General features: G+C 47.9%; 11 protein-coding genes across 11 annotated transcripts; 4 read left to right on the top strand and 7 right to left on the bottom strand.

Moving 5' to 3' along the window:
• Positions 1-1573: 1573 nt before the first annotated feature.
• Positions 1574-2250, top strand: AO090012000327 (uncharacterized protein; the record flags this gene model as incomplete). Its single annotated transcript, XM_023236434.1, has 2 exons — positions 1574-2137; positions 2191-2250. The coding sequence occupies 2 exons, from the start codon at positions 1574-1576 to the stop codon at positions 2248-2250; spliced, it is 624 nt and encodes a 207-aa protein (XP_023091361.1).
• A 694-nt stretch (positions 2251-2944) lies between these two features.
• Positions 2945-3430, top strand: AO090012000326 (uncharacterized protein; the record flags this gene model as incomplete). Its single annotated transcript, XM_023236433.1, has 1 exon — positions 2945-3430. One exon carries the CDS (start codon positions 2945-2947, stop codon positions 3428-3430), a length of 486 nt encoding a protein of 161 aa, XP_023091360.1.
• Positions 3431-3987: 557 nt separating this feature from the next.
• Positions 3988-4429, top strand: AO090012000324 (uncharacterized protein; the record flags this gene model as incomplete). The annotated part of the gene is made up of 2 exons (XM_023236432.1): positions 3988-4000; positions 4071-4429. The coding sequence occupies 2 exons, from the start codon at positions 3988-3990 to the stop codon at positions 4427-4429; spliced, it is 372 nt and encodes a 123-aa protein (XP_023091359.1).
• Positions 4430-4857: 428 nt separating this feature from the next.
• Positions 4858-5490, top strand: AO090012000323 (YbhB/YbcL family Raf kinase inhibitor-like protein; the record flags this gene model as incomplete). Its single annotated transcript, XM_001727307.1, has 1 exon — positions 4858-5490. The coding sequence occupies one exon, from the start codon at positions 4858-4860 to the stop codon at positions 5488-5490; it is 633 nt and encodes a 210-aa protein (XP_001727359.1).
• A 150-nt stretch (positions 5491-5640) lies between these two features.
• Positions 5641-6401, bottom strand: AO090012000322 (uncharacterized protein; the record flags this gene model as incomplete). The annotated part of the gene is made up of 3 exons (XM_023236430.1): positions 5641-5647; positions 5819-5968; positions 6022-6401. The coding sequence occupies 3 exons, from the start codon at positions 6399-6401 to the stop codon at positions 5641-5643; spliced, it is 537 nt and encodes a 178-aa protein (XP_023091358.1).
• Positions 6402-7100: 699 nt separating this feature from the next.
• AO090012000321 (uncharacterized protein) lies at positions 7101-8599 on the bottom strand (the record flags this gene model as incomplete). Its single annotated transcript, XM_023236429.1, has 3 exons — positions 7101-7215; positions 7467-8229; positions 8293-8599. The coding sequence occupies 3 exons, from the start codon at positions 8597-8599 to the stop codon at positions 7101-7103; spliced, it is 1185 nt and encodes a 394-aa protein (XP_023091357.1).
• A 664-nt stretch (positions 8600-9263) lies between these two features.
• AO090012000320 (YbhB/YbcL family Raf kinase inhibitor-like protein) lies at positions 9264-10074 on the bottom strand (the record flags this gene model as incomplete). Its single annotated transcript, XM_023236428.1, has 2 exons — positions 9264-9760; positions 9936-10074. The coding sequence occupies 2 exons, from the start codon at positions 10072-10074 to the stop codon at positions 9264-9266; spliced, it is 636 nt and encodes a 211-aa protein (XP_023091356.1).
• Positions 10075-10658: 584 nt separating this feature from the next.
• Positions 10659-12053, bottom strand: AO090012000319 (putative MFS efflux transporter; the record flags this gene model as incomplete). The annotated part of the gene is made up of 3 exons (XM_023236427.1): positions 10659-10676; positions 10865-11734; positions 11802-12053. 3 exons carry the CDS (start codon positions 12051-12053, stop codon positions 10659-10661), a joined length of 1140 nt encoding a protein of 379 aa, XP_023091355.1.
• Positions 12054-12401: 348 nt separating this feature from the next.
• AO090012000318 (putative citrate synthase) lies at positions 12402-13065 on the bottom strand (the record flags this gene model as incomplete). The annotated part of the gene is made up of 2 exons (XM_023236426.1): positions 12402-12456; positions 12563-13065. 2 exons carry the CDS (start codon positions 13063-13065, stop codon positions 12402-12404), a joined length of 558 nt encoding a protein of 185 aa, XP_023091354.1.
• Positions 13066-14424: 1359 nt separating this feature from the next.
• On the bottom strand, positions 14425-15043 carry AO090012000317 (GFA family protein; the record flags this gene model as incomplete). The annotated part of the gene is made up of 3 exons (XM_023236425.1): positions 14425-14565; positions 14619-14827; positions 14923-15043. 3 exons carry the CDS (start codon positions 15041-15043, stop codon positions 14425-14427), a joined length of 471 nt encoding a protein of 156 aa, XP_023091353.1.
• A 2289-nt stretch (positions 15044-17332) lies between these two features.
• On the bottom strand, positions 17333-18532 carry AO090012000316 (uncharacterized protein; the record flags this gene model as incomplete). The annotated part of the gene is made up of 6 exons (XM_023236424.1): positions 17333-17451; positions 17580-17653; positions 17686-17731; positions 17783-17826; positions 17903-17950; positions 18483-18532. 6 exons carry the CDS (start codon positions 18530-18532, stop codon positions 17333-17335), a joined length of 381 nt encoding a protein of 126 aa, XP_023091352.1.
• Between the last annotated feature and the right edge of the window lie 5026 nt (positions 18533-23558).

Raw genomic sequence — 23558 nt, 5'->3', positions numbered from 1 at the left:
AGCTCCTCATAATACAACATATGCAATGTCAACACACAGTTCGAGCAGCTGAGATACGTGTAGATGCCAGAATGTGTACCCAGGGACACTGCAGTGAAAACAGACAGAAAGGAAGGAAAGAAGGCAGGGAAAAGATAATAATCATGGCTGAGTAAACAACAGGAGGCAAGGTTTGACGCCATATGTATAGTAACACGGAATACGGGAGAGACGACATCCGACCAGGAAAGCATAACACGGAAAGGGGAGGGAGGACAGGAAAAGGCAGTAGCCGAGCCGGTCCATGGCCGAGAGATCATTGTCCCATGTGCCTTTGTAGCGTTTGGAAAGTGCGACTCTCAGGTCCTTGGCATGGGAACCGATAGGCCGTTTTCCTTGGGTTTATGTTCATTGATCTAAGTCATGTGCGAGGATGCTCCGCCGCGGAAGCTACTCCGTAGGGTATAGGCATAATTAATCTTTGTTCCCAAGTGGGTCGCAGCTCGATCAGCATAGCTTTCTGAATCTGGTACTCTCACCGGGTTATTAGCTTCATTCCTGATTCAAGCGAACTTTACTACTCCGGAGTAGATGACATGGTGGTATTGCGTTCCGTCTCTCCTCTATCTTTTTGTTGGTTCATTATTCCTCTATCCAGCTCAGACTCCTTCAGGGTGTAAGGATGACCCGGCAAGAATCGTAGGGAGCTGTGAGTGTGATGCGGCGTAACCCTGTCCAACGTCCTTCCCCGTTACATCAACGGTAGTATTGTATGGTTCAACATCGATATTCCACGTAAGATGGTAGGCGTTCATTGGCTTCGTATTGGCCTCGTATTGGGACCAGTGGACCACCCCCACTCGAGACCCAGAAATATCCCGGAGCTAAACCGCGTTGGGTTAATGCTGGTCATCCTGACAGCGTACGGAGTTACCTTATTCTTGCCTTATATTGCAGGTCCCCACTGCGATACAAACAATCACAGCAAACGTCAACGACATGGCAGACAGATGAGTGGGGATATCAGCGTTTATGTCCCCATTATTATCAGTAGTACTACGGCACTTCGAAGGAACAGATTTCAGACAAGTCTTTACTAAGCCCGATCCTGTCAATTTTTAAGATAGTTAGTATCTACCTCGTAATATTAAGTTTAAAAGTTCCGATGAATGGGGTATTTTACATGCGGGGTATACCTGTATTATATTTTTCTGTTCTTTGTATGAAGTTAGCAATTGAACGGTCGGTTGTTCTCCTTAATCCGAAATAACGGAAAAGAGATACATCAGGCCTCGAATCATTTTGCATAGCCCACAAGATGTTTATACCAACGCCTCCTTTGTTCAGCCCTCCACTGAGCTGATTAACCTTTTTGAACAGACAGAAAGCTGTTATTACAGTGAAACTTACACTCACTCTTGCGCAGTCGCAAAACAGCATGCACGTGCCTTAGTCCATGGTTGTCCTAGGGTGATACTCGATTGGTGAGGTGACGTATTGGATTTCAGTTTGTTCGCATGATCGTCCTGTAAAATGCTGACTGGTAATACTCCACTCTCCCTTACCACCGTTAGAGTAATTCTACTAGCCGAATATGTCTCGGAAGAGAAAGACGGGTCTAAAAGACGTCTGTCAGATCCTTGAGGATGTGCGGAAGATCAGGATCGAACATGTCGAGAGTATGTTCATGAGAAGCGCACCCTGCAGCAAGTATACAGAAAATGCAATATCTGACAGGCTTATCGAAGGAACCTCGTCATTAGGCAGCAATCTCTTACAGAACCTTAAGATTGCACAGGATACCCTTCGTGATTACGGCCATTTCCGAGAGGCCGACGCCCTGACAGATGTCCTTATTAACTGTGCACAACTCCCCGAACTGGGTGGGTTAGGTCTGACGGAACATACCGACCTTACCGAGGAACAAGATTCGGAGGCTCTATTTCTGGTTTCGGCATGGTGGGAAGCGTTGAATTCAGCAGACCGGGCCAAGGCATTTCCCACCCCGCTGCGTACCCGTCCTGAAGGACGAAGGGGCATGACCCTGAGTGAGAAGATCTTCTCATTGCACGACATTGATCAGCGGGGGTCGGTAGCCCCAGGCGACTTGATACGAGTCGATGTAGATTGGGTCATTGCATCGGAGGCTTCTTGGGCAGTAAGTGCTTGATGGAGGTCTTCCTCTTCCATTCACCACTACTGCGCTCACAGGACATTCTAGGGCATGGAGTCAACGTACAACCGCCTTTGGAAACCAGGAATATTCCGTAATGACCGCTTCTGGCTTGCTGGAGATCATGTAGTTGATCCTCGGATCAACGGTCTCCCGAAAGTTCAGGCATTAATCGATGCGAGTGAAAGAGCAAAACGTGTCTTCAAATTGACGGATTACCAAGGCATGAATGTTAGTCCACTAATTGAAAATTCACTGGTCTCCTAGTAAGCGTGCATAGTATACAATTATCCACACAGAGTTCTATCGTGAACGAGCACAGCCGGGCATGCTCATAGTTGGGTCGGACTCGCACACCTGTTCATCCGGCGCGCTAAAATGCTTGGCTACCGGTCTTGGTGCTGCAGATGTAACAATGCCGTTGGTAACAGGACAGACATGGTTCAAAGTCCCAGAATCCATCCAAATCCGTCTGGTTGGAAAGCCCAAGCTTGGCATTGGAGGAAAGGATACAATCCTTTATATTTTGCAGAAATTGAAAAGGAATACAATCGCCTCAGACAGAATTGTGGAGTACAGTGGATCTGGACTAGAATACCTGTCCTCTGACGCTCGGTTTTCAATATCGAACATGACAGCAGTATGGCTTACATTAGTTCTCAACTATAAGTTCACTACTCATTCATACGGCAGGAGCTCGGTGGTATTACAGGAGTATTCGTCCCAGACATCCTTACACAAAGGCTTATCCAAAAGCGCAAAGCTCCACGCCACAGGACTGCAAGCATCTATATGAAGCCAGATGACGATGCACAATACGTTGGAACCCACGAGATTGATCTCAGCAAAGTTCAATCCTTCATAGCAAAGTACCCTCGGCCGGATGACGTTGTACCCGTTGTTGATTGTGAGGGCATGGAGTTGGACGGTTGCTTTATTGGAGCCTGCACCACTACCGAAGAAGATCTCATATTAGCCGCCTTGGTACTTGAACAAGGTCTGAAAGGTGGGATGAGGCCATCAGTAAAAGGCAAGAGGAAGGTAGTCCCAGGATCGATGACAATTTTGTTTCGACTACGCCAACTCGGCCTCATCGACGTTTACCAGGAAGCGGGTTTCGATATCGGCATCCCTGGATGTAGCTATTGTGTTGGCATGTCTGCTGACCAGGCAGCCCCGGGTGAGGTATGGCTGTCATCGGAAAATCGGAACTTCGAGAATCGAATGGGAAAGGGTAGTGTTCAAGCCTGCGTGGCAAATCGCTCGTTGATATACTGACATCCAATGTAGGCTCGATCGGACACCTTGGGTCTGCGGCTACCGTTGCTGTATTCTCGTTTACTATGAGGATCACCGATCCTACCTTCCTCCTGGATGCCATTGATACAAAGAAATGGGACAATATCCGACGAATTAGAGATTCTATTATCCCAGAATCCCCGACCGAGATAGTAGAATATATGGAACCGAGCGAGTCTTCAAGGCCTTGCTGTGAGATCCAGAGCAAGGAACGAATCATCAGAAGTATGCTGGTAGATGCCTCTACAGTGAAGCATCAGGTCCTGACAGCAAGAGTGCAACTGCTTGGAGACTTTATAGATACAGACGCTGTAAGTCGTCGGCCTCTAAAGAGGATACAATAAGCCCCCATGGATTAATAGGTTATAAAGCTTGCGCCAGCTGAATTCTTAATTGGCATGGAAACTCACGAGGCAGCTGGAGAGCATTGCTTGCAATATACGCACCCGGAATTCCGTGACCGTGTTAAAGGGGGCTTCAATTTTATCGTTGCCGGCAAGGCCTTTGGCGGCGGATCGTCTCGGGAACAGGCTGTCATGGCACTGCTAGGTATGGCACCTCATATCAACCCATCTTCTATACTTCCTTTTCCTTTTTTTCACTAACTCGCACTACTCAGGATGCGGTGCTAAATGTGTTATTGCCGAAAGCTTCGCTTTTATCTTTCAGCGTAACATGCCAAACCTTGGACTCCTCGGCATTACCATGCCGGAGAAGTTATTTCACGCGGCTGCCGAGGATGGAGCGGAGATCGAGATTGACTTAAATGATAGCATCATTAATATGGATGGAAGACCGTTCAGGTTCAGTCTCAGTCCAATGGAGAGAGAGCTCTTTCATCATGGTGGTATTGCGTCCGCCTTTGGAAAGTTTGGTAGTAACTTGTTTGAAGCGATGACGGAGGGAAAGAGGTTGGGTGTAACGCCTCACCGTGGCATTACAAAAGCCACTGATGTACACCCCGAGTTGCAGTGGTAGGAGTCCGAATTAGTTGCCTATTCTGTACGTTCATACGCGTTTGTGTGGTGTTGTTTAATCGATGTGTCTTCTAACCTTGAAGGAACTAGGCTTTAAGTCCTCTAATGATGCGAGGCATCAAATAGCTATTCTCACCTACGATACCAGACAATATGCCTCGTAGGCCTTGTCTATAGTTTCATCAGTAAGCCTAGGATGTGATGCTGCACGGTCACGTTGACGTTATGCAAGGAAGGCGTGGCCGGTACCGGGCCGGTTCAGCTTCTAGTCGATTGTTCCTTCCGGTTCTTGATCTTCTCACCGGTGTTCCTTTTCTACTTATATAACCACTATCAGACACCTACAGGTTTTATGTTTAATGCCTCTACACTGCTACCAGTGTTTCAGACCCATATCTACTCTCACCCTCTCTGGGGCTGTCAAGAGTGATGGCTGGGATCCTTATTTATCTACAGTATTTCCTGGGACGGCTTCTCTATCGCATTCGTGGCCACGACGCAGGGCAGATCATCCGCACGGCAGCCTTCGAGAACCTCCCAATGTCCAATATGCAGCTGGAAGCCACAGAATGCGGACCATCCGGCTCACTGATGCTACCGCACCACACTTGTGTAGCTGCTGATAAGAATGGTAGCTTTCCGGAACTTCGCTGGACTCCTCCTCCCAAGGTCCAAGTCAAAGAGTATATCCTGATATCCGAGGATATTGACCCGCCTATACCTCGCTTCGTTGTCATGCATGGGCTGTTTTATGCCATTCCACCTACGATTACGGGAGTGCTCCCAGATGATACCGAGCAGGATAGAAACACAAAAGATCATATTACTCGGTCTGGCTGGAGATACGTCCCTAATCTTCGCGGAAGCTCATACATCGGGCCTGCCCCGCCCTTAGGACACGGCATTCATCGATACATCTTTACTATCATCGCCCTCAGCGAGCCCCTTCGTTTTGATCGCTCGCAAAGGGTCAGCAAACGGCATATAGCGAAAGCGATGGTTGGCAAGGTCGCCGGATGGGGTCAGTGGGTTGGGCACTTCGAACGTCCCTGGCCTAGTTAGACGGTCACTTGGCGTGCCACGGGTCTTACAATCACTTCGGCATTTCCATCGGCTAAGAGGGGGAGAATGTGATGTTGTAAAAGTGGGACCTGGGATGATCCGATGAATTGGTATACTTTTGCTTCTTGTACTGTCCTTCTCATTACTGTCTTAAGACCTAATAATGCCATTACAATAACCAGAAGAGACTACCTTCGAACCGAGTCAACAATGCCATCCAGAATTATACGTGTGATACAATGATCAGACAAGGTGGCTGCCCCTGGTATCCCTTTAGCCCACTGAGACAATTAGCCTTCCATAAGTGGACATGAAATGGATTACGTACGTTGTTCGACTTTTATCTGGTCCAGGAATGCCATGAAGCGGTGCATAGTTGACTGGATGGACGACTCGTACGCCCGCAGGGTTGTTGCCCCAGCTCGGTGTACCTGGGTATTGTCCGTTGAAAGTGTTCGAAGGATTGCCTGAAGAGTCTCTAATAGGCCGAGAAGCCTCATAGAATTGCGACACAGAAGGGTTCGAACCAACATCCCCGTCTCGGCTTCGTCCAAATCTGTTTCTCCCAGCTGCACCTTGCTTCGAATGCAGATAAATTGGGGTAGGGGCTGTTCAAATGCCAAGATATTCGCGTCGAAAAGGCAGTTCTTGCGGGTGATGCTATATGCTGAGCATACGGCCTCGAACAACGAAAGACAATGATCGGTGAGGGCAGGGATGGTTAGGAAAGACGAGGATTGTAGCGGAAGTTTGCGACAATCTTTGCAACTCAGCATAGCTTGCCCTTGTCCATAAACGCGCTGGACCAAGTCCAGGATCGTCTCAAACTCCACAACTGTGTCTACATTCCGGACATCCGTCAAAATCTGCAAGGCATCGATTGAGCAACTACAACTGCTTTCGGTTTCCATTTGTGGGAAGCAGTTACAGCGAATTCGTCTTCACACTTGTTGGTGGCAAACAAAAGTTGTCGTCGCAACGTCAGAAAGCTCGAAGGTCGTCTGGTAGATGCTCACATTACTTGCCTCAGGTCATCGAGCTCCTTGTCGCGTGAATCAGATCATGTACGTATTACTATATCGGGAAAAAGGGGCATGTAAGCCTAAAGCTTGAATACCCTCCAAGGTATTTTTCATTTGCAAGGGCGTACATAATCCTTAATTACTCCAATAGAAATACGACTTACTGACGGATATGTGATGGTTCACGCGATAGCCGCCTCACATTTCGTCAGCTCCAGATCAATGAGGGAGCTCTGTTGGTCCGTTCCCTATGGAGCCAGTTCGTCGTGGCACACTCATGTCCTAAGACCCGCGAAAGCGTCACACAGCAGTTGACTGTGAAAATTAATAGTTCCCAGCGATCATACCCTCCGAGTAGCGGTCAACTTGGACTAGTGCTCCGATGCCTCCCTTTTATATACAAAAAGCAATACTATTCAAATATCCCTACAGAGACGCATGTACGGAAGCCAGCCTGTACGCTACTACTGGGGCGCGAAGATTTACTGATTATATCAGAAGGCGAAAAGGAAATGACCAGGTACGGACGCACAAATAAGGTGACTATCTTTACACGCAATAGAATACGGACCATAATAGATGTTAGCTCTAGATATTATACCAGTTCAACGTCTCGCAGGCGGTTTCATTTTCATCATAACCAACTGCACCCTTCGATTTGTCTCTGAAATCATGCTCAATCTTCCAAATGATGACGGAAGAGCTAATATTTCCTCAGTACAGCGCTGTATGCGACCGATGATACTGGACAACCCGCAAAGCCGCGCGTGCAAAATTTGCTTCACAAAAACAAATTTTTCTTCTGATGGGACAGGGAACCCACCCACTAATAATGGGCACTCTTCCACCTGTGCCTTGAAGTGAAAGTTCGCGTTTTTGTATCGACGATTGGCAGCCCCTTTCAAAATCTCCTGTCCATATTCTCGAAGGCGACTGTCGTGATACTCGACTAACACGCCGTCCCAAACACCACTGTCAACGGACGTGATTGTTTCAAGTGCGGTGATCAGACTGTCGATGCTAACGATCACTATCATGAGCAGATTTACTCGTGTTTTGCAGCAAATGGCGCATTCGAGGATAGTATCGGTCAACTGCTGTAAGATCTGCTGACATTTTAAGATCGAGTCAATTGTAACAGTTGGCCATGTGCGAGAAGCGCTTATATTGAGAAGCATCAAATCTCGAGCAATGTGATCATGGCACTGACACTGGTATTGGCGGGCAGAAATAGTCGTTGGCACTGGACCTTCCGATGAGTGATCATATTCGTGGGCGCGTCGTTGTCCCTTGGTTGTAATCGATGGGTTCAGTTGTTCACCCGTGCCGGACAATCTAGCAGAATCGTTTCCCATGGAAGAAGGTATAGTCTGTGACCAGGCAAGCGATTCCCTTTTGACAAATCCTGTATAAGGGGACGCTATCTCACTCATTATCTGGGCACTTTCAGTCGTTGGCTCACTATAGGATGAGAAGCCACTTGCTGGCGGGTAGTAGGCGGCTAATGGCAGCTGGTCCTGCAGCTCGGAGGAAGCAACATCGATTGTCTTGGCAGAGCCTGTGAAGTCATTTGTGCTTGATGGTATCGCTGTGAGGGTGCTGTCGGCGCTATTTAGACCAAGGGCATCGAGGAAGTTACGGTCCTGCGTCAAGTCGGCCGGTTGACCAGATATAAACTCCTGTAGCCAGTTGTCGGACAGGTCAATGGTATCGGAGCCTGGATGACACAAACAGATCATTCATGTTAGCTTGCCTATCGTATGGGGGATGTAAAACGAACCATCATAGAGTGATAATCTGTCTGTATCTAAGAATGGTGGGGTTGGTAAGCGTGGATCCTCAGTGGACATATCATCCACAATGGAGTCGTTGAAGGTGATTTCGTCCAAGATCACCTCCTCGTCATCCTGAGGGTTCGTTATATCATGCCCACTTCTCTTTCCTGAGTCCCGCTTTACCTTCCTCTTCCTGGGACTCCGAACTCTTCGGTTGGTCTGATGACGAGGGTGATTTGATATTCCACGATCCAAGCAATCGTCTTGCGTGTTGTCTCTCTTCTTCGCGGGTCTTCCTAGGCGTCGGGACATGCTGTAAATGCAATCTATATTGTGTTTCTGACATCGTCGACACGACGGTCTCTCATGACTACAACGGATTTTGGCTTGCTGACAAGCATTGCAAGTAGACCGGACTTTGACGCTTTTAGGAAGAGGATCGGGAAGCATCCTAGACGACCTGTCTCGATTCATGACGACTGGGCACAACACCGTGTTTGGACCGATAGATGCTATGAGCTACCCTCGGGTCTTCTGTACGGCATGCTATATACCGACTGATCAGCTTCTGTGCCGGGCTCCAGACAATCTCATTGCGACCTTCTCCGCAGCGCCCTCAGCTATCAATAGACTCAAACTTCAGCACCAAGGTAGCAATGGATACAATTCTTTCTTTATCCAGGTTACATTACCCGGGTTCCACACCCGACTCGTCGGCAGTTCCAGGTATTTGGAATTAATCATAGCCGTAGGGCGCTATGCCTGCAACCTTGCAGTGGTGTGATTAATCGCTATTTGGATTGCCAAGCCTTGGGGTTCAGCTTCGTGGACAGTGCTACTGTGATCAAGACTAGTGCGAAAGTCACTACATATCAATCTGCCTTTCGCCTGAACTCCACAATTACGAGATCGTGCTGCACGCACCCTTAGCCCCTTGTCTAGACCGTTCGCAGGGAACCCTCTCAACCCTGCCGTGTTACATGACAATCTGCAGGCTCCCTTCCATCTCACATGCCTTCGCCGCCGCCGAACCTGTGGGATCTGAACCCTCGCACAGAATAGACCTTAGCCACGTCGTCGTCGGACCAGCCGTCGCTGTCGGCTCTATCTCGGGCCCGTCATACTCCACAATAAGATAGTTCCCGGCTACTGGTGCACCAAGCCTAGCAACATCTACGAACTGCTGGATATCGAAGCCAGCTCTCGCCGTTGCCGTCTGCGGGAAGATATGGGAATAGCACTGCGGGAATTGGTAGTCCCCCTTTTGGGTGAAGAGGAGGTAGACGTATCGATGGTGTGAGAAGGGCGGTGGTCTTGGAGCAATGTATTCAGCGCCCAAGCTCTTATTCACGAGGATGCCGCCATTTGAATATCCGTTTATCTCGTCCGAGATCCGCTTATTATTAGACATATCCAATAGACCTGTGTCTTGCATAATGCAGAGCATGTCGGGCTGATACCAGTGTAATGCGACTGTTGCGTTCATGCCGTAGATAACGTCCAAGTCAAAAAATAGTAGGAGATAGGTCAATTCGGGATTAAGTCCCCGCGCGCTTATTATGGGTAGATCTGCTGTTCCTGCTTCCAGTATTGATGGTTAGACATAACATCATCACAATCATAAAGTAAGCATAAGTAACAACCATACTAGATTTCAATACAACATCCCCAGGATATATCCACGATGTTTCAGGGTATCGGAAATACAAGATCGGGATATCGGCAGGCAAAGGACTTATTTGAGCTACTGCCCCAGTCCAGAGAAGATATAATAAAATGCATAACATTGTTCCTAACGATTGCTGATATGCTATAGACCTGATATGAAACGAGTATAACCGGACTTTCCAATCCTCTTTATAGTACTCTCTTGGGTCTTGTCATTTCAAACCGAAGACACGATGTGTAACGTTGAAGCCACGGCAATTAATCATGACAAACAAACCAGTTGATCTGTGCTTTGGGGGAAATGACCACTTGCAAACATCGGAGAAAACATAATTCATAATATGGATGAGATTAGGAAAGGAATGTGAGAAAAGGATGACGAGGTACACAAGATCTGATCGAATCCAAACAAACCCCAAAGCTCGGAGGATAGTAATTGGGCCATGCTGCACAATACGTAGTAGGTAAAAGAAACACTACCCTCTTTTTCTCCACTGTAAGCCCCATTTCCACACCATCCATAACAGAGGAGCGACGCTTAGGACGACAATAGCCACACCGCAACATGTGGCCCTAACACCGAAGCGTTGAATACAGGGGTGGACAAGGGCTGTTGCTGCTGCGCCTAGGAAGCATCGGACGAGGTTATTTGTCGCCATTATTGTTGCTGGTGTTGTATAGTGGAGGTCCACGAGGAGGATGTTTAGGATGTTGTAGGTGGCTGTTAGGGTGAAGGATATGGTAAAGATAAGTGTTAGGGTTAGGGCGAGGGGTGGTGGGTTAGTTGCTGGTGCTGTAAGGGCGTATAGGAGTATCGGGATGGGGGCTAGGAGCTATTTCAATATTAATATATAATAGTAGGAGTAGTTAACGATATACAAAGGCAGATAGGGGTGTGCATCGACGTACAGCCACCGGTCCCCCAACGCCTAGTCTGGCTTTCTCGGCTTCGAAGTTTTCTATGTCCTGTCTGTCCTTTGCTACTATGCGCCGGTAGTTCCAGTCTACGATTATCCCGTTGAATGTTGCGCTTAGGAGGGTGCCGGCACCCATTGGGATAAAGCTTAGGCCGATGTTCAGGTCACTTAGTCCGTAGATCGATCTGAGTTGGGAAGGTAGGCCGGCTGTTATGGCGTAGTAGCTTGCGAATATCAGGCCGTTTGATAGGATGATAAGACCCGTGGGGAGGTGGAAGAGAAGAGAGAGCGTAGATAGGGGGTGTATCATTCTTTTTGGCAGTTGTGGTTGGGGGGCCGGTTCTGTGCTGGCAGAGGGAATAAGAACGGGCCTTCTGTGGGGACGTTTAGACATCCACCAGTTAAGGATGGATTTGTTCCATCCCGATGCCGGGATTGAGCCGTCTCCGACGATCGTCCGACATGTTTCTGGAAATAAGAGCACTAGAGGTATGAAGAAGATGGTAGATGACATTGCTAGGAACCAGAATATCGACTGCCATCCTAGATACTCGCTCAGGACACCACCAAGGACAGGTCCTAGTGAAGGTGCAAGGATGTTTCCTAAGGAGGTAATGCTCATATACGTTCCCCGTTCAGCGGAGGTGATGACATCGGCTGCGACCGCTGAAGCCAAGGCCACAGTGCCGCTGCTACCGGAGCTCTGAATCGCGCGAAGGACAAGGAGCGCAGGATAGCTGTGTTGGAGGGCTAAGGCGATGTTGCTTATTATATAAATCAAAAAGCAGAGGATGTAGGCCGGGCGACGTCCAGCTTGGTCTGCGAACGGGCCTGTGAGGGTCGGAGCCAAGCCTTGACATATCTGCATGTAGTTTATGGTTGAGTAACAGTGAATTGTATCAGAGGGTTCTGTGAGACGGATCAAGTACCATATATGTAGTTATAGTTAGGTTGATTTGGGAACTGGATACATCCAGGCCAGCAGCTATAGAATTGAGGGCTGGGTAGTAGATGTTAGCTGAGATAGGGGAAAACGTCGACGCTATGGCTGCTGTGAGAATAATCAACCGCTTCTGTCTGGTACTGAAAACTGAATATCGTTCTTTCCCAGGATGAGATTGTAAAAGGGGTGTGATTTCGGTAGGTGGTCCATCTTCCGCAGCTCCCTGGCTGTTGTTCATATCGCCTTAGGTCTTCCTTAATGGAATGGGCCATGTACATTGAGTGCTACTGTGGACTACTTATGTGCAATGGCCATGAGGTAAAGACATTGTCTTCAAGCACCTTCATAAGGTTTGTTAAGTGCCTAGTTCACAGGATAGCATTTCTCTGGGTTAGAGTGGCTCAAGCCTCAAAGCATAAACTCTTTTCCGAGGCCATCATGATACTGACTGATAGACAAAGGTGAGCCTCTCGGCTCATACAGTCAAATCTTGGGCAATGGCTTGTTATTCTCTGTTTCACCTGTGTATATGTGCGATGGTCGAAACAACTTGCCGCGTGTCACTGCCATGAGTTAGAATACCCCGTTATCTCACCGCAATCAGCACATACACATGTATTCCCGCCAGTGGGCCATTATCCCTATTATTCGCTGCGTCAACATAGCAGCTGGAATAATATCTGGGTCGAAGCCACTGTTCACTGGTCAGATGTCGTGGGTCGTTAATTTGTGGAGCTTGTAGCTTACATAGCAGTGAAGACAAAGTTACCATAAAAGTCAGCATTGGGGTATAATCCTCTGTGACGGAAGTAGTCGTCTGCTGAGGCTATTTCCTCGATGCGCTCGGTGATTTTCAGATAATCATTCTTTGACAAGTCCAGGTCCTTCAGGATTGACTGAATTGGACGAACCCTGGGATCCAGACCCTTGTAGGAGCGGTGTCCATATCCAAATAACTTCGTTCGCCTGTTCTTTACCCCCTCTATAAACTCGGGAACCTTGTCTGTACTTCCGATTTCCCGGAGCGTACGCTGGGCAGACACAGTAGCACCAAAGTGCAGGGGCCCATATGCGGCTGCCACCGCACTGATCAAGCAGGAAATAGGATCCGTCAACGAGGATGCTGTCACTAATGCTGAGAATACTGTCAGGGCCATGCCATGGTCGGCGTTCAGCATGGCAAAGCGCCGGAAGCATGACAGCTTAGTTGGATCTGGGCGACTGGAATGTCGATCCAACAGCCCTGCCATAATGAATAGATTCGCACAGTAGCTATTCTCCTGCGATGGCGGTTGGAAATCAATACCCTTCCGATGACTATTTACCAGACCAAAAATAACACCATATGCCGCTACAGTTCGGATAACCGCATGGTCAACATTACGCAGGTTTCCTTGGTAAAGGCTCGCATGTGTTGATGCGGGAATTGTGTCTGGAAAGCACGCCAGATATGCCGAGAGCCCAGCCAGGATCAGGGGCAATGGGGACGTTGTGCGGCTGTTGCATCAAGATCAGTCAATTCCCCAAGACCATGTTCACACGAGCGCTTACGGGAGTCCTCGAATTGTTCGATGCACACTGTCCGGGACAGCTAGCATCTGCTCTGTAAGCTTCCTGTTTAAGTCCTTCTTCTGTTGCATTGATGGATATGTTCCCCAGACGAGTAGATGTAACATGTCTTCGAAATCGCTGTCCCATAGTTGGGACAATGTGTAACCGTGAAAGAGAAGTACACCTCTTTCATGATCACTACGAACGTCAGTCTGTGCACTAAATCGCCTTGTCCTTTGTCGTACGAATAACTTATAGCTGACTCTATCACCGTAGTATTCTGGAGCCCTGGATCGTGTACCCGCAGCCCATCAGCCACATGATCTGCACGGTCTGTACCAGCTGCTGGTGCCTTGATGCTCTTCAAATCGATGGCAGAAATCACATTTCGTCTAATCGGAATCTCGTACTTCTGCTTTGTCCGAGAGTCGACGATATGAAGAACCCCTGACGACATTGGAGGCTCTAGTGACTTTTGATACATGCAGTAACGAGACTTTCCAGGTTGCAAGAGTGATCCTCAGTCTCACCCTATGCTCCGGAAACTTCGTACATACATCAGAGTAGTAATGGTACTTTCGAGCACAAGGGAGTCATCGGCTTTATACGGTACCATATATGTTGCCATCGCTGAACAAAGCTTTTCAGTACGTATCAGATGTTATCTTCCGAGACGGGACCCTAGTATGCCGGCCACCGCAATGGATAGCCTTGCCAAGCTACCGGGAGGTTTTCAGTTATTGCTACTCAAACCCACTATATCGCCGGTCGATTATCAGTGGAACCACCCAACTTTTAGCCGCAGACCTGACGATCCTGAGTCTTCATCTTCAGTAATTGCCATCAAAAAAAATGAAAGGATTAGGAGCATACAGTCCAGTATTTATTCGATGAAAATTGACTTGAACAGCTAACAATTACAGTCCACCAATCAGACCTGAGCTTCGGCGGTGCCAGTACGCAGCGTACTAAGTTATACTGAGTGCAAACATCTCAATTGATATTCCAGTTTCATTTCATTTATTAGATAGGTCATACAATATTCATCGTCAAAAAAATCATTGTGCCCTATAAAAATCATCCATTCGCCATGGTGTGTTTACGGCATGTGCTCGAAAGGCTTCGCGAGATGTTCCTGGCAGAATGGAAGCTTGCTGACAGTCCAGATTTCGGTGTCCTAAGCAGGCATACCACGTTAGCTGAGAAAGCAAAAGGCAATCTAACTTGCCATAAGGATATTGGGGGCTCGTACAGGCTTCAGGTTCTTCTTGATCTCCACATCAAGGGTGCCGGCCTTAAGGGCGATGATCTCCGGGGCAGCTTCTGGGTCGTGGGCAATAGGGGAGCCGCATTCCGAACAGAAAATCCGGTGAACTGCTTTGCCTGATGATCCCTGTCCTGCGTAGCTCTTGGTGGGTCCATTGATCGTCAGTTTGTCCTTAGGTACTACCGCGACGAGAGCTGTAGCATGAGAGTTATATTAGCTCATGGTCTGCCGTAGACTATATTATAATAACAGACGCCCAGGAATGGGTGTTAAACACAATCACACATACAATAGGTTGATCCACTCTGACGCTGGCAATCGTCGCAGTGATCGTATGCGGTGATGAGCGGCGCCTCGACGTCAGCCTTATAGGTGACGGCTTTACACAGACAGTGGCCGGACAAAGGCATTCTGATGTCACGAATCGGATCAATTAAATTTGATTGGTGTAGAGTCAAGCGAACAAGGTGCTCATGGGTTGGGGACCTTCGAAGAATGATGGCACCTCAGCGGGGTATTTATAGGCCTCCATGGTCCCCCGGTCATTCACCTGAGCATCGATTCCTTGAGGAAATCGACTAGTGCTCAGCCGTGGTTGGCATTGCTACATTGGGTGGGAAAGAATCCACCGGGGTATTTGTCATTGCGGCGTAACCAAGTGGAGGGAGGGGGAAAAACAATGTGAATCAATCAATCGCTGGTAAGGAATCCAAATGGATGAAAAGAGTCTCCTGAGGGGCAAAGCTGAAGAGGGTCTTTGCGTCACGGGTTGAACTTTGCTGGAATTGGCCAGTCGGTCACGTTCTCCCGGCCCACCAATCTCTCTCTCTTTCTGTCTTCTCTCCCTTTGTTGTGTGTACTTCTCACCCACTCACTCACTCAATTGCCCTCAAGAGAAAAGAAGCCTTTCACTGCGCTTGTGAGAATCGTGTGTCATTTTTACTAATTTTCATCAATTGAGCAACAGGATCCTCCCAACGCGACTTTCGGGCATTGATAATCTGCTCATCTCAGCTATGCAAACCCCTCCATAATCCATTACCTGATCTGCAATATTCCCCACTCGGAAGGAGCTTAGATCATGATTATTTGATGGCGGGTTACTGATTGCACCGACTGAGCCACTTCAGTCGGTCGCAAACCTTGTTTTGCAGAGACTATCTCAAACCAATCCATTTTCCTTTATGCGAGAATTTGTCATGTTTTATGCCGAGGGCGGCCGAACGGATCTCCAAAATTATTCGGCTAATGTGGCGTCTCTATCCTTTTCCGATGTACATGGACTAACGCGGTGAGAAGCACGGATCGTCAGTCCAGGCCCACTGTCACATCGCAGTGCCCTCAAGCGCTTCTATCAGCTGCATGTCATGCAATGCCCCTCCATGCAGTCCCAAAAATTAGATACCCCATCGAAATCAACATGGCTCAGGGAAGTTATCCAAGATTTTCCCACACCACTTAGGGATATCCCAGGCCCTTTCCCTGGCTTTAGAGGACGCCGAACGCCATCCCAATGGATATCAGCTGCTTGGCCTTTTGTCCCGAGTCTTTAAAGATAGGTTCAGGAATTTCCATCGCCATTAGCCGTGCTTTATGGGACCATCTCATATCACCGACGATCCCCACCTCTTTGATCGACTCAGTGGTGGGGATATTGTTTGTCGCTGGGTAATTTGCGAATATAGGTCAGCTCTCCTAGCCATTGTGCGGCTGTCTAGCAGGAGACGAATTCTTTACATCTCGCTCCAAAAGCGTTGTGTACACAGATCTGAGGAATCATCCGGACCACCCGTACCATACAAACTTTGTTATGACCATTTCGCAGGGGATTTATAGGAGTGACAGGCGCGTAGGAAAGCACTAGGGAAAAGTACCACTACTAACCCAGTACACTCTGGATGGCTGATATCTACTAGGGAATACGGTAGGATTGTCCCAATCAGGATTCGGAGATAGCCATTAGTTAGACCGCCTATCGTGTGGGCCGTCATTGCAAATCCTAGTGAGCCTAGCTACGTAGTCATGTCAATCGTAACCAGGTATAGACATGTCTCTTTCAATAGCATAGGTCGTTTAACTCAGTCCAATCTATAGACCAGCTTTATGCTGAGTCAAGGATTTTCATTTCAGGGCAGTGTTCATTACAATGTAATAGAAAAAGGACGTCTCAACATGGCAAATCCTCAAGTGTTAGCTAGCCGTGAGATAACTTCCAATCAAAACACTGTGCCGTCTCATCAAATCCTCAATTATCTAAAGTAAGGTCAGTCCGTATGGCAGGGGATAATACTGATCAAGTTCCATTTAAAAAGGACCACTCACTTCTAGCGGTAATAACAGAAGATCGTTCCCATCCGTAATCGGACGCGTTTAAGTGCTCATGAGATTTATACTGTTCAAGGCACGGCTCTCGTTTGTTTGTTAAAGCTACATTGATCGATTTCCCATCCGCAGTAGTCGCTGAGGCGCGTGTCCATAGTTATTCATACTATCCAATTGGTCTTTCCTTCACAAGGTACCTACAGCTTCACCCATGACGTGTTTGTCTCCAGTGAGCTCGCCTCCCATCTGTGATATTGCGGCAATGTCCTTGCCATAGATGCATTTTCCGGCCTCTGAGGTGCGCTTCGATCGGTGGATCAATGGCAAGTTATGATCCGTATTGACAACAGAAAATACTTTAAATAGTGAAGATGGAACTAGCTTTCATCTACTTTATTTTCCCGCATACCAACAATTGTAGAATTGTTGTTCATATAATTAGCTTCCGTTTTCATCCCGCTGATATCATTCTGAATACATCCAACGCCATATGGATCTGCTTCCCAAGTTTAAGCTTATTTCTTCATAAAAGCACTTTGTTGTTCGCTGGCGATAGATAATTGGTTGATGTGGACCATGGAATTATTTACCAGTCTCATGGATGCACGGAACCATATATCTTACAGTTGAACGCTGACACTTCCGATAAACCGTCATCGATACAACCTAGCTCTACAATATCATATACTCCGATTGTGCTGAATTCTGGATAAGTTTTGTGAATACTTACAAGTGAGTCATAGGCCAGCACACTCCAGTAGAGCCATACTTTCCAACTATAAAGCAATTACAAAGCTGTAGACAACCGAGGAGTACTGCCAGCATACACACACCCAACAGTAAAAAGGTCGTGGCACAAGCTCTCTCCGGCCTACTCCTTGCGGCGTGTTATATTGATCGGCCCATGGGCTTATTTGGAATAGAGCTATCCAATCGAGTCTGCTAACGCTACTAATGAGCTGCCCACATAAGACTCGACCCACATCCAAGGCAGCCTAGAATCATCAATAAAGCGTTCACCGGAGAAATGCGCGATGAACCCCGAAAAGTCTCCTTATTCACCACCCACCGTGTCGCGGTGTCCGTTTATAAGCTTGGTATACAACATGTGAGAATCCATGGTCGCAATAAAAGCAATATTGAGTACATTTAGCGATCACACCTCATATTGTAACGTGGTCCAAAAGGCACCTTGAGCCCTTGAACAAAACAACGCAGTGCCCGTGTCACTTAGATAGTGATTTTTTGCAGATGATCTCACCAGAGGAATACTGTAGAGACGTTGCTCCACGTGACATGCGACAATCCCAGGAGGAAGAGTCCCAATGCCTCGGTTGAAACACCTTTCTAGTTATTCTTTTCTTATTTACATCTTTTTACTCCTTTTTTTTTTTTTTTTTTGGCTCATTTTATTGCTATACTGTGCTTAAATTCCCATACACTGAGCTGAGCATGGAACGAAATGTAGTCAACTACGCGAGAGAAATATATATCGAGACATCCAAACACAATGCAAAAAATACCAACTTAATAATGGAGACTTGACGCAGTACAGAGATTGCATTGGCAAATTCCATGACTTTTTTTATATAATCCTTCTAATAAAATTACTAGTAAGCGAAGGAAGTGCAAGCTAGACGAGTGTCGGTCACCGCGTCGAGAAACAGAGACAAGCCGGGACCGGCAAGTTGAACCCCCGCTGTGTCGGCTAGACCCGCCATGGCAGGCCGGTACCGGGATACCTAGGTGACCTCAGAACACGATTCTATTACTATCTCCTATTAGCATTGAACTCGAAAAAAGTATATGAATATTTACCTTGGTAAATGCAGTGAATTGCATTTAGTAGGTAATTAGCAAATGACACAGATGGCCTAAGGCACCAAGTAGTTGTTGAGATAGACTCGACTATTCCCGCCCGTAGATCCTTCACTAACATAGTACTGTATACAGAGATCGGAGGTCCTTTACAAGCTAATGCATTCTCCATGTGTATATATATGATTTTAAGTACTTATAATAGTTACAGCTATCTCACCTTGCTGAAAAATACCTCCACAGCTATTCTGTGAATGACTGTTATGAGGTATTTGTTGGTTACTCGGAGATCCAGTCATCTTGCGGAGATTATGGTCCTAATCTCCGCGCTTTTTTCTCAACTGTGACATTCTCTCTCTCCCCGTGGTGCCATCAACGTTCATCTCCTTCGATACTACATTGTCAGTCTCCAGGGCATGGAATGTATATGATTATCTGAATAATATGGACGATCAAGATAATGCAGCGTAAGTAACGAACTTATGCTCAACGGTGCACTCACGATGGCACTCACTAATGCTGTCGAAGGCCATCGAAACGAAGCAAGAAAGCCTGTACCGAGTGTAGGCAGCAAAAGGCGAGTCACGCCGTAATATGCTCTCCGTTTTATGTTTGCTTCATGGAGTCACTGAGATGACTATAATACCGAATTCTTTTTCACTAATCTTAACGTCTCCAGGCTCGATGTGATGCGTACCTCAACCCTGATCGGCCATGCACCAGGTGTGTCAAGATGAAAGCACAGTGCATTATCTCCGACCCATTCCGGAGAGAGCACAAACGCCAGTGAGTGGACCAATGTGTTTGCTTTCTATTAGCCGATTACGGAGAGACTAATTAGAAAAGGCGACTCTCAGAACTGGAACAGGAGACAGATGAGTTGCGCAAGAGATTGAAGTCTTCGCAGAGTGTTCTTTCTCAGTCCTCACCTATCGCCATGCTGACAGCTGCAGCGGAATTGGGTGTGCATTCCACGGGGAATGCAGTTGGCCTAGACCTAACGCCTCAATCACAGTCACCTCCAGCCTCCTATGCTGAAACATCAGTTCCTTCTCTCTCTCTAGGGCCACCGCTACCACAAGTGGAATGTACTCCGGGGGAGAGGGCTTCAGATCCGACAGTGCCGCGTACTTTAGATGGCGTTGAGGTCACCGGAGAAGAAATAGACGAAATATTTCAACTGTACACACCTAACTTACGATAGATGTTGCTGTATCAGCTAACGGAGACCAGGTTCTTTCACCAATATGCCCAGTTCCTCCCCGTCTTGGACCCATTAACCACCCCTAACACATACTATGCACAATGCCCCTTCCTATTTTGGGCTGTCATCGGGGTCGCATGCAGGACGTACCCGAAGAACCCGACATTGCTTACTGCGCTTGCACGAAGTATCACAGATATGGCTTTACTTTCACTTGCATCGACATCAGCCCCGTGGCATATAATCCAGGCCTTGCTGCTCTTCCTGACATGGCCATTGCCGAAGGATAATACAAGGCCCGAATTAACCTTTCCGTTAAGTGGCAGTATGCTGCATATTGCCATGCAGAACGGGCTTCATATCCCCATGTCTAGCCACGAGTTCATTAAGAAAAGGATCCCTGCCCCATCGGAGGCAGAACTAGTACGGCGAGCCGAGCTTTGGACACGCTGCGTGATTGTGTACCAACGGTAAGATGCAAACCGCCACCCTGCCTGTGAGATGCTAAGAGATGCCAGTGCCTGCTCTATAAAGGGACACCCGCCTCGCTCTTTCCTGGAACTTGAGCAGGACTTTGGACAACGTGAAGTGGATGTTCGGAAGCTATCGCCGTCACTGGTCTTGGAGAGAAAATGTCAAGAGCTGGTTGCCCGTTGTAGTGCAGCTGTTCTCGAGATCGGGGTACGGACAATGTCCCTAGAGCAAGAAAGAGCTTTAGATATTCTCTTACGTACATTCGAGAACCAGGTCACAGACTTGGAGGCACAGCTAAGTCAAGGTAATACTTATCTTCTCTTCTGCTACATGATTACGGAGGAAGCTCACTGCCATTCAGCGCATGACCGAATCCAAACCACCATTTGTCGTCTAAGCATTCAAATGCTACACTTTTTCAAAAGCCAGACGTTGCTCTCGACGGGCTGTATCCAACGTCTTCTATACACTGCCTGTTTGGCTATCGAATCCATCGAAGATATAAGCCGAGCATCCCTGATTCTTGCGACAACACCTCTAGAGCTGTACTTCGCACTGCTCCTCGCTTCAGTAGCTCTCTTACGCATACTGAAGGGCCCCTCGTTACCTGGGCTGGATATTGAGAGGGCTCGATCATGTTTCTTTGTTGCGATTAATCTTCTTAAACAGATGTCTGTCCAGAACAATGATGCTGCAGCGAAAACGGTTATTGTATTAAACCAACTTTGGAATAGTACAAGGGCCTTTCGCAAGCCCGACGGGAGTGATTTTCCAACGCTTCGGATCCGTAGCCGATTGATGCTCAGTCCTGTGGTGGATGCAGTATGGTGGTGGCGGGAAGAGCATGACCCCCAATGTCGGTCAGGGGCCCCCTCCCAGGGAAACGCAACGGATGGTATGCGTCTTTCATCTTACCCCTCACGGTGAAGCTTATCATCGGCATAGGAATTGATACCCATCGAGATAACACCGGTGCGGTGGTAAACGCACCGATTGGCCTGATGGAACGCCATGAGCCTGTCCTCTTTGATGATCAGTTTCTGGCTGATTTCGAATGGGCCTTAGGTGATGACGGGCTCTTCCCTCCGACTGAGCCGTATGGCTCAGATTGGTCATGACTAGGAGCTGCCGTCTAGCGCTAATAACCTCCCGGTCGGCACCAACTGCTTAGACTGACCAGTAGTGTGACACTAACATAGACACCGTCGTAGGAGGGTCACAGGTGCTTCGGTAAGCGGGACAAGCCTGGTCGAAAACTATAGACTGATCACGCATTATGCTTTGAATACAAGAGTCGTCCCTGTTGCGTTTGACCCTTCTAGCTCACAGCGCTGCAGTTTCGTAACAAAATGCCCAGATTATGCCATGCTCATACCAAATCACGACAAAACGTGGCAATCATACTTCACCTGCCATTCACGTAACAACAACAAGGAATGTGGGAAAGACATGGCTTGCTGGGGTGCTTGATAACCGGCATCCGACGGTATCCATTCGCCATGTGGCCTCGCGGCCGTCGCCAACATAATGGGACAGTCTCATAGGATGCTCTGACGCATATAGCTGCGAATAAGGTCTAGTGCGGGAATATGTATTGAGGTCACTAGCTGCATCACATCCGAATATGGCCGTTGATCTCACGTCTCAGTGCTTTTACGCTAGAACATCGTTCCATCTTCGCACCTGCCAAACAAAGTATCTTGGTCCGAAAATCAAGTTTATGCCAATGTGCTATCCCACAGTGAGTCCGTGCGGGCGTTTAGTGTACCAAACCTGGTGGTGGATGATACTATCTAGTCATCTGCGGTCGGCATATAGAAAGGATTCTTTGTGCTGTCATTCGCTCCAAGCTTTGATGGTTATTCCACTTTAGGATGATTGTCGTTGTGGCGGTATTCTGAACAAAGTCGGGCTTGGACTAACACGCTGTACTACGTCTCCCATAAATTTCTAGGTGAAGTTTCAACCGCCATTGAGGAATCATGAACCCCAAAAGAGGAAGGTGATTGGGTGTACAAAAGGTGCCAATTTTGGGCCACGTTACATCGCCCTACCGTTCCCACAGTTGGGGTCGAAGCAGTGTCCTGAGGGCTTCGAGAAGAGATTACAATTGGCTCCACCCTGTTGCATGGGCCTTATCAAGCCCGCCAAGTTGAAGCTAAGACGGAGTTAACTTTCAGATGCGGTTAGGGTTATCGCTACAAAACCTCGGATGATTTGCCATTTTGTTCCCGGGTTAACCGAGGCCTCGCGATACGTATCGTCCATCTCGCTTCGTACGGGCCCCGCCTAGCATATGGTCTAAATGACGCTAGGCAGGCCCCGAGACAGGTCACGCAGACTTTTCCATAGATATTGTGGTCAAATGATGTCTCTCTGCGTTCGACAAGACTGTGACATCGTGTGTTGGGGTTTGCGGTGGTGTGCTCCGTTGCTTATCAGGAACAAGCTTGTGCGGGTGGGAGCGCCGGGGTCTCACATCTCGTATCAACCCATTCCCCCTATCGATATCGCATCCAGGCCACTCATAGGCTACAATTGCAGGTTGACCCCACCTCCCTCCACCGAATTAGCGCAAGAAATCCAATGCTTAATACCCCAGATACGGACCGGACGCCCGGCGCAATTTGCGACTAATTTCAATTACTCCTAATCCAGCCTTCTATCTTCCCAGCGCTGATTGCGGTGAAACATGCATGGTTTGTGCGATTCGTTGGCGCATGTAGGAACGCCACTCCGGTAGTGGTCAGGTCCATTAGTCAATGGCCAGTCACGAAGGGATAATATCAGTGCTCGGCTATCAGCCGATATAGCAAAACAGCGCCGATCTGCGGAGATTCTCTTCCACGGTGTTGCAGGATTGTAAAAATCGTTTGAAGTGCGGAGATTCTTCAGAGCTGATCTGCACGGTCAAGACACATTCTATGTGAGACTGCCTGAGTGATCATCTGTCAGCACGACGGAATGGCCGTGTTGTTCTCTCTTGGCATGGACGCTCGATTTATATGTGTTACCCAACACTGGTATCTTTATAAAGACGAGCTTTAGGTAGTGGAAACCTTGATTTCTGAGCCGGGGTTACATCGGAACCTACCCAGCGACTTAGT

This window comes from Aspergillus oryzae, chromosome 4 (assembly GCF_000184455.2).
Source record: "Aspergillus oryzae RIB40 DNA, chromosome 4".
NCBI lineage: Eukaryota > Fungi > Ascomycota > Eurotiomycetes > Eurotiales > Aspergillaceae > Aspergillus > Aspergillus oryzae.
The sequence above is the reverse complement of the archived record's forward strand: the minus strand, read 5'-3'. Positions and strand labels throughout refer to the sequence as shown.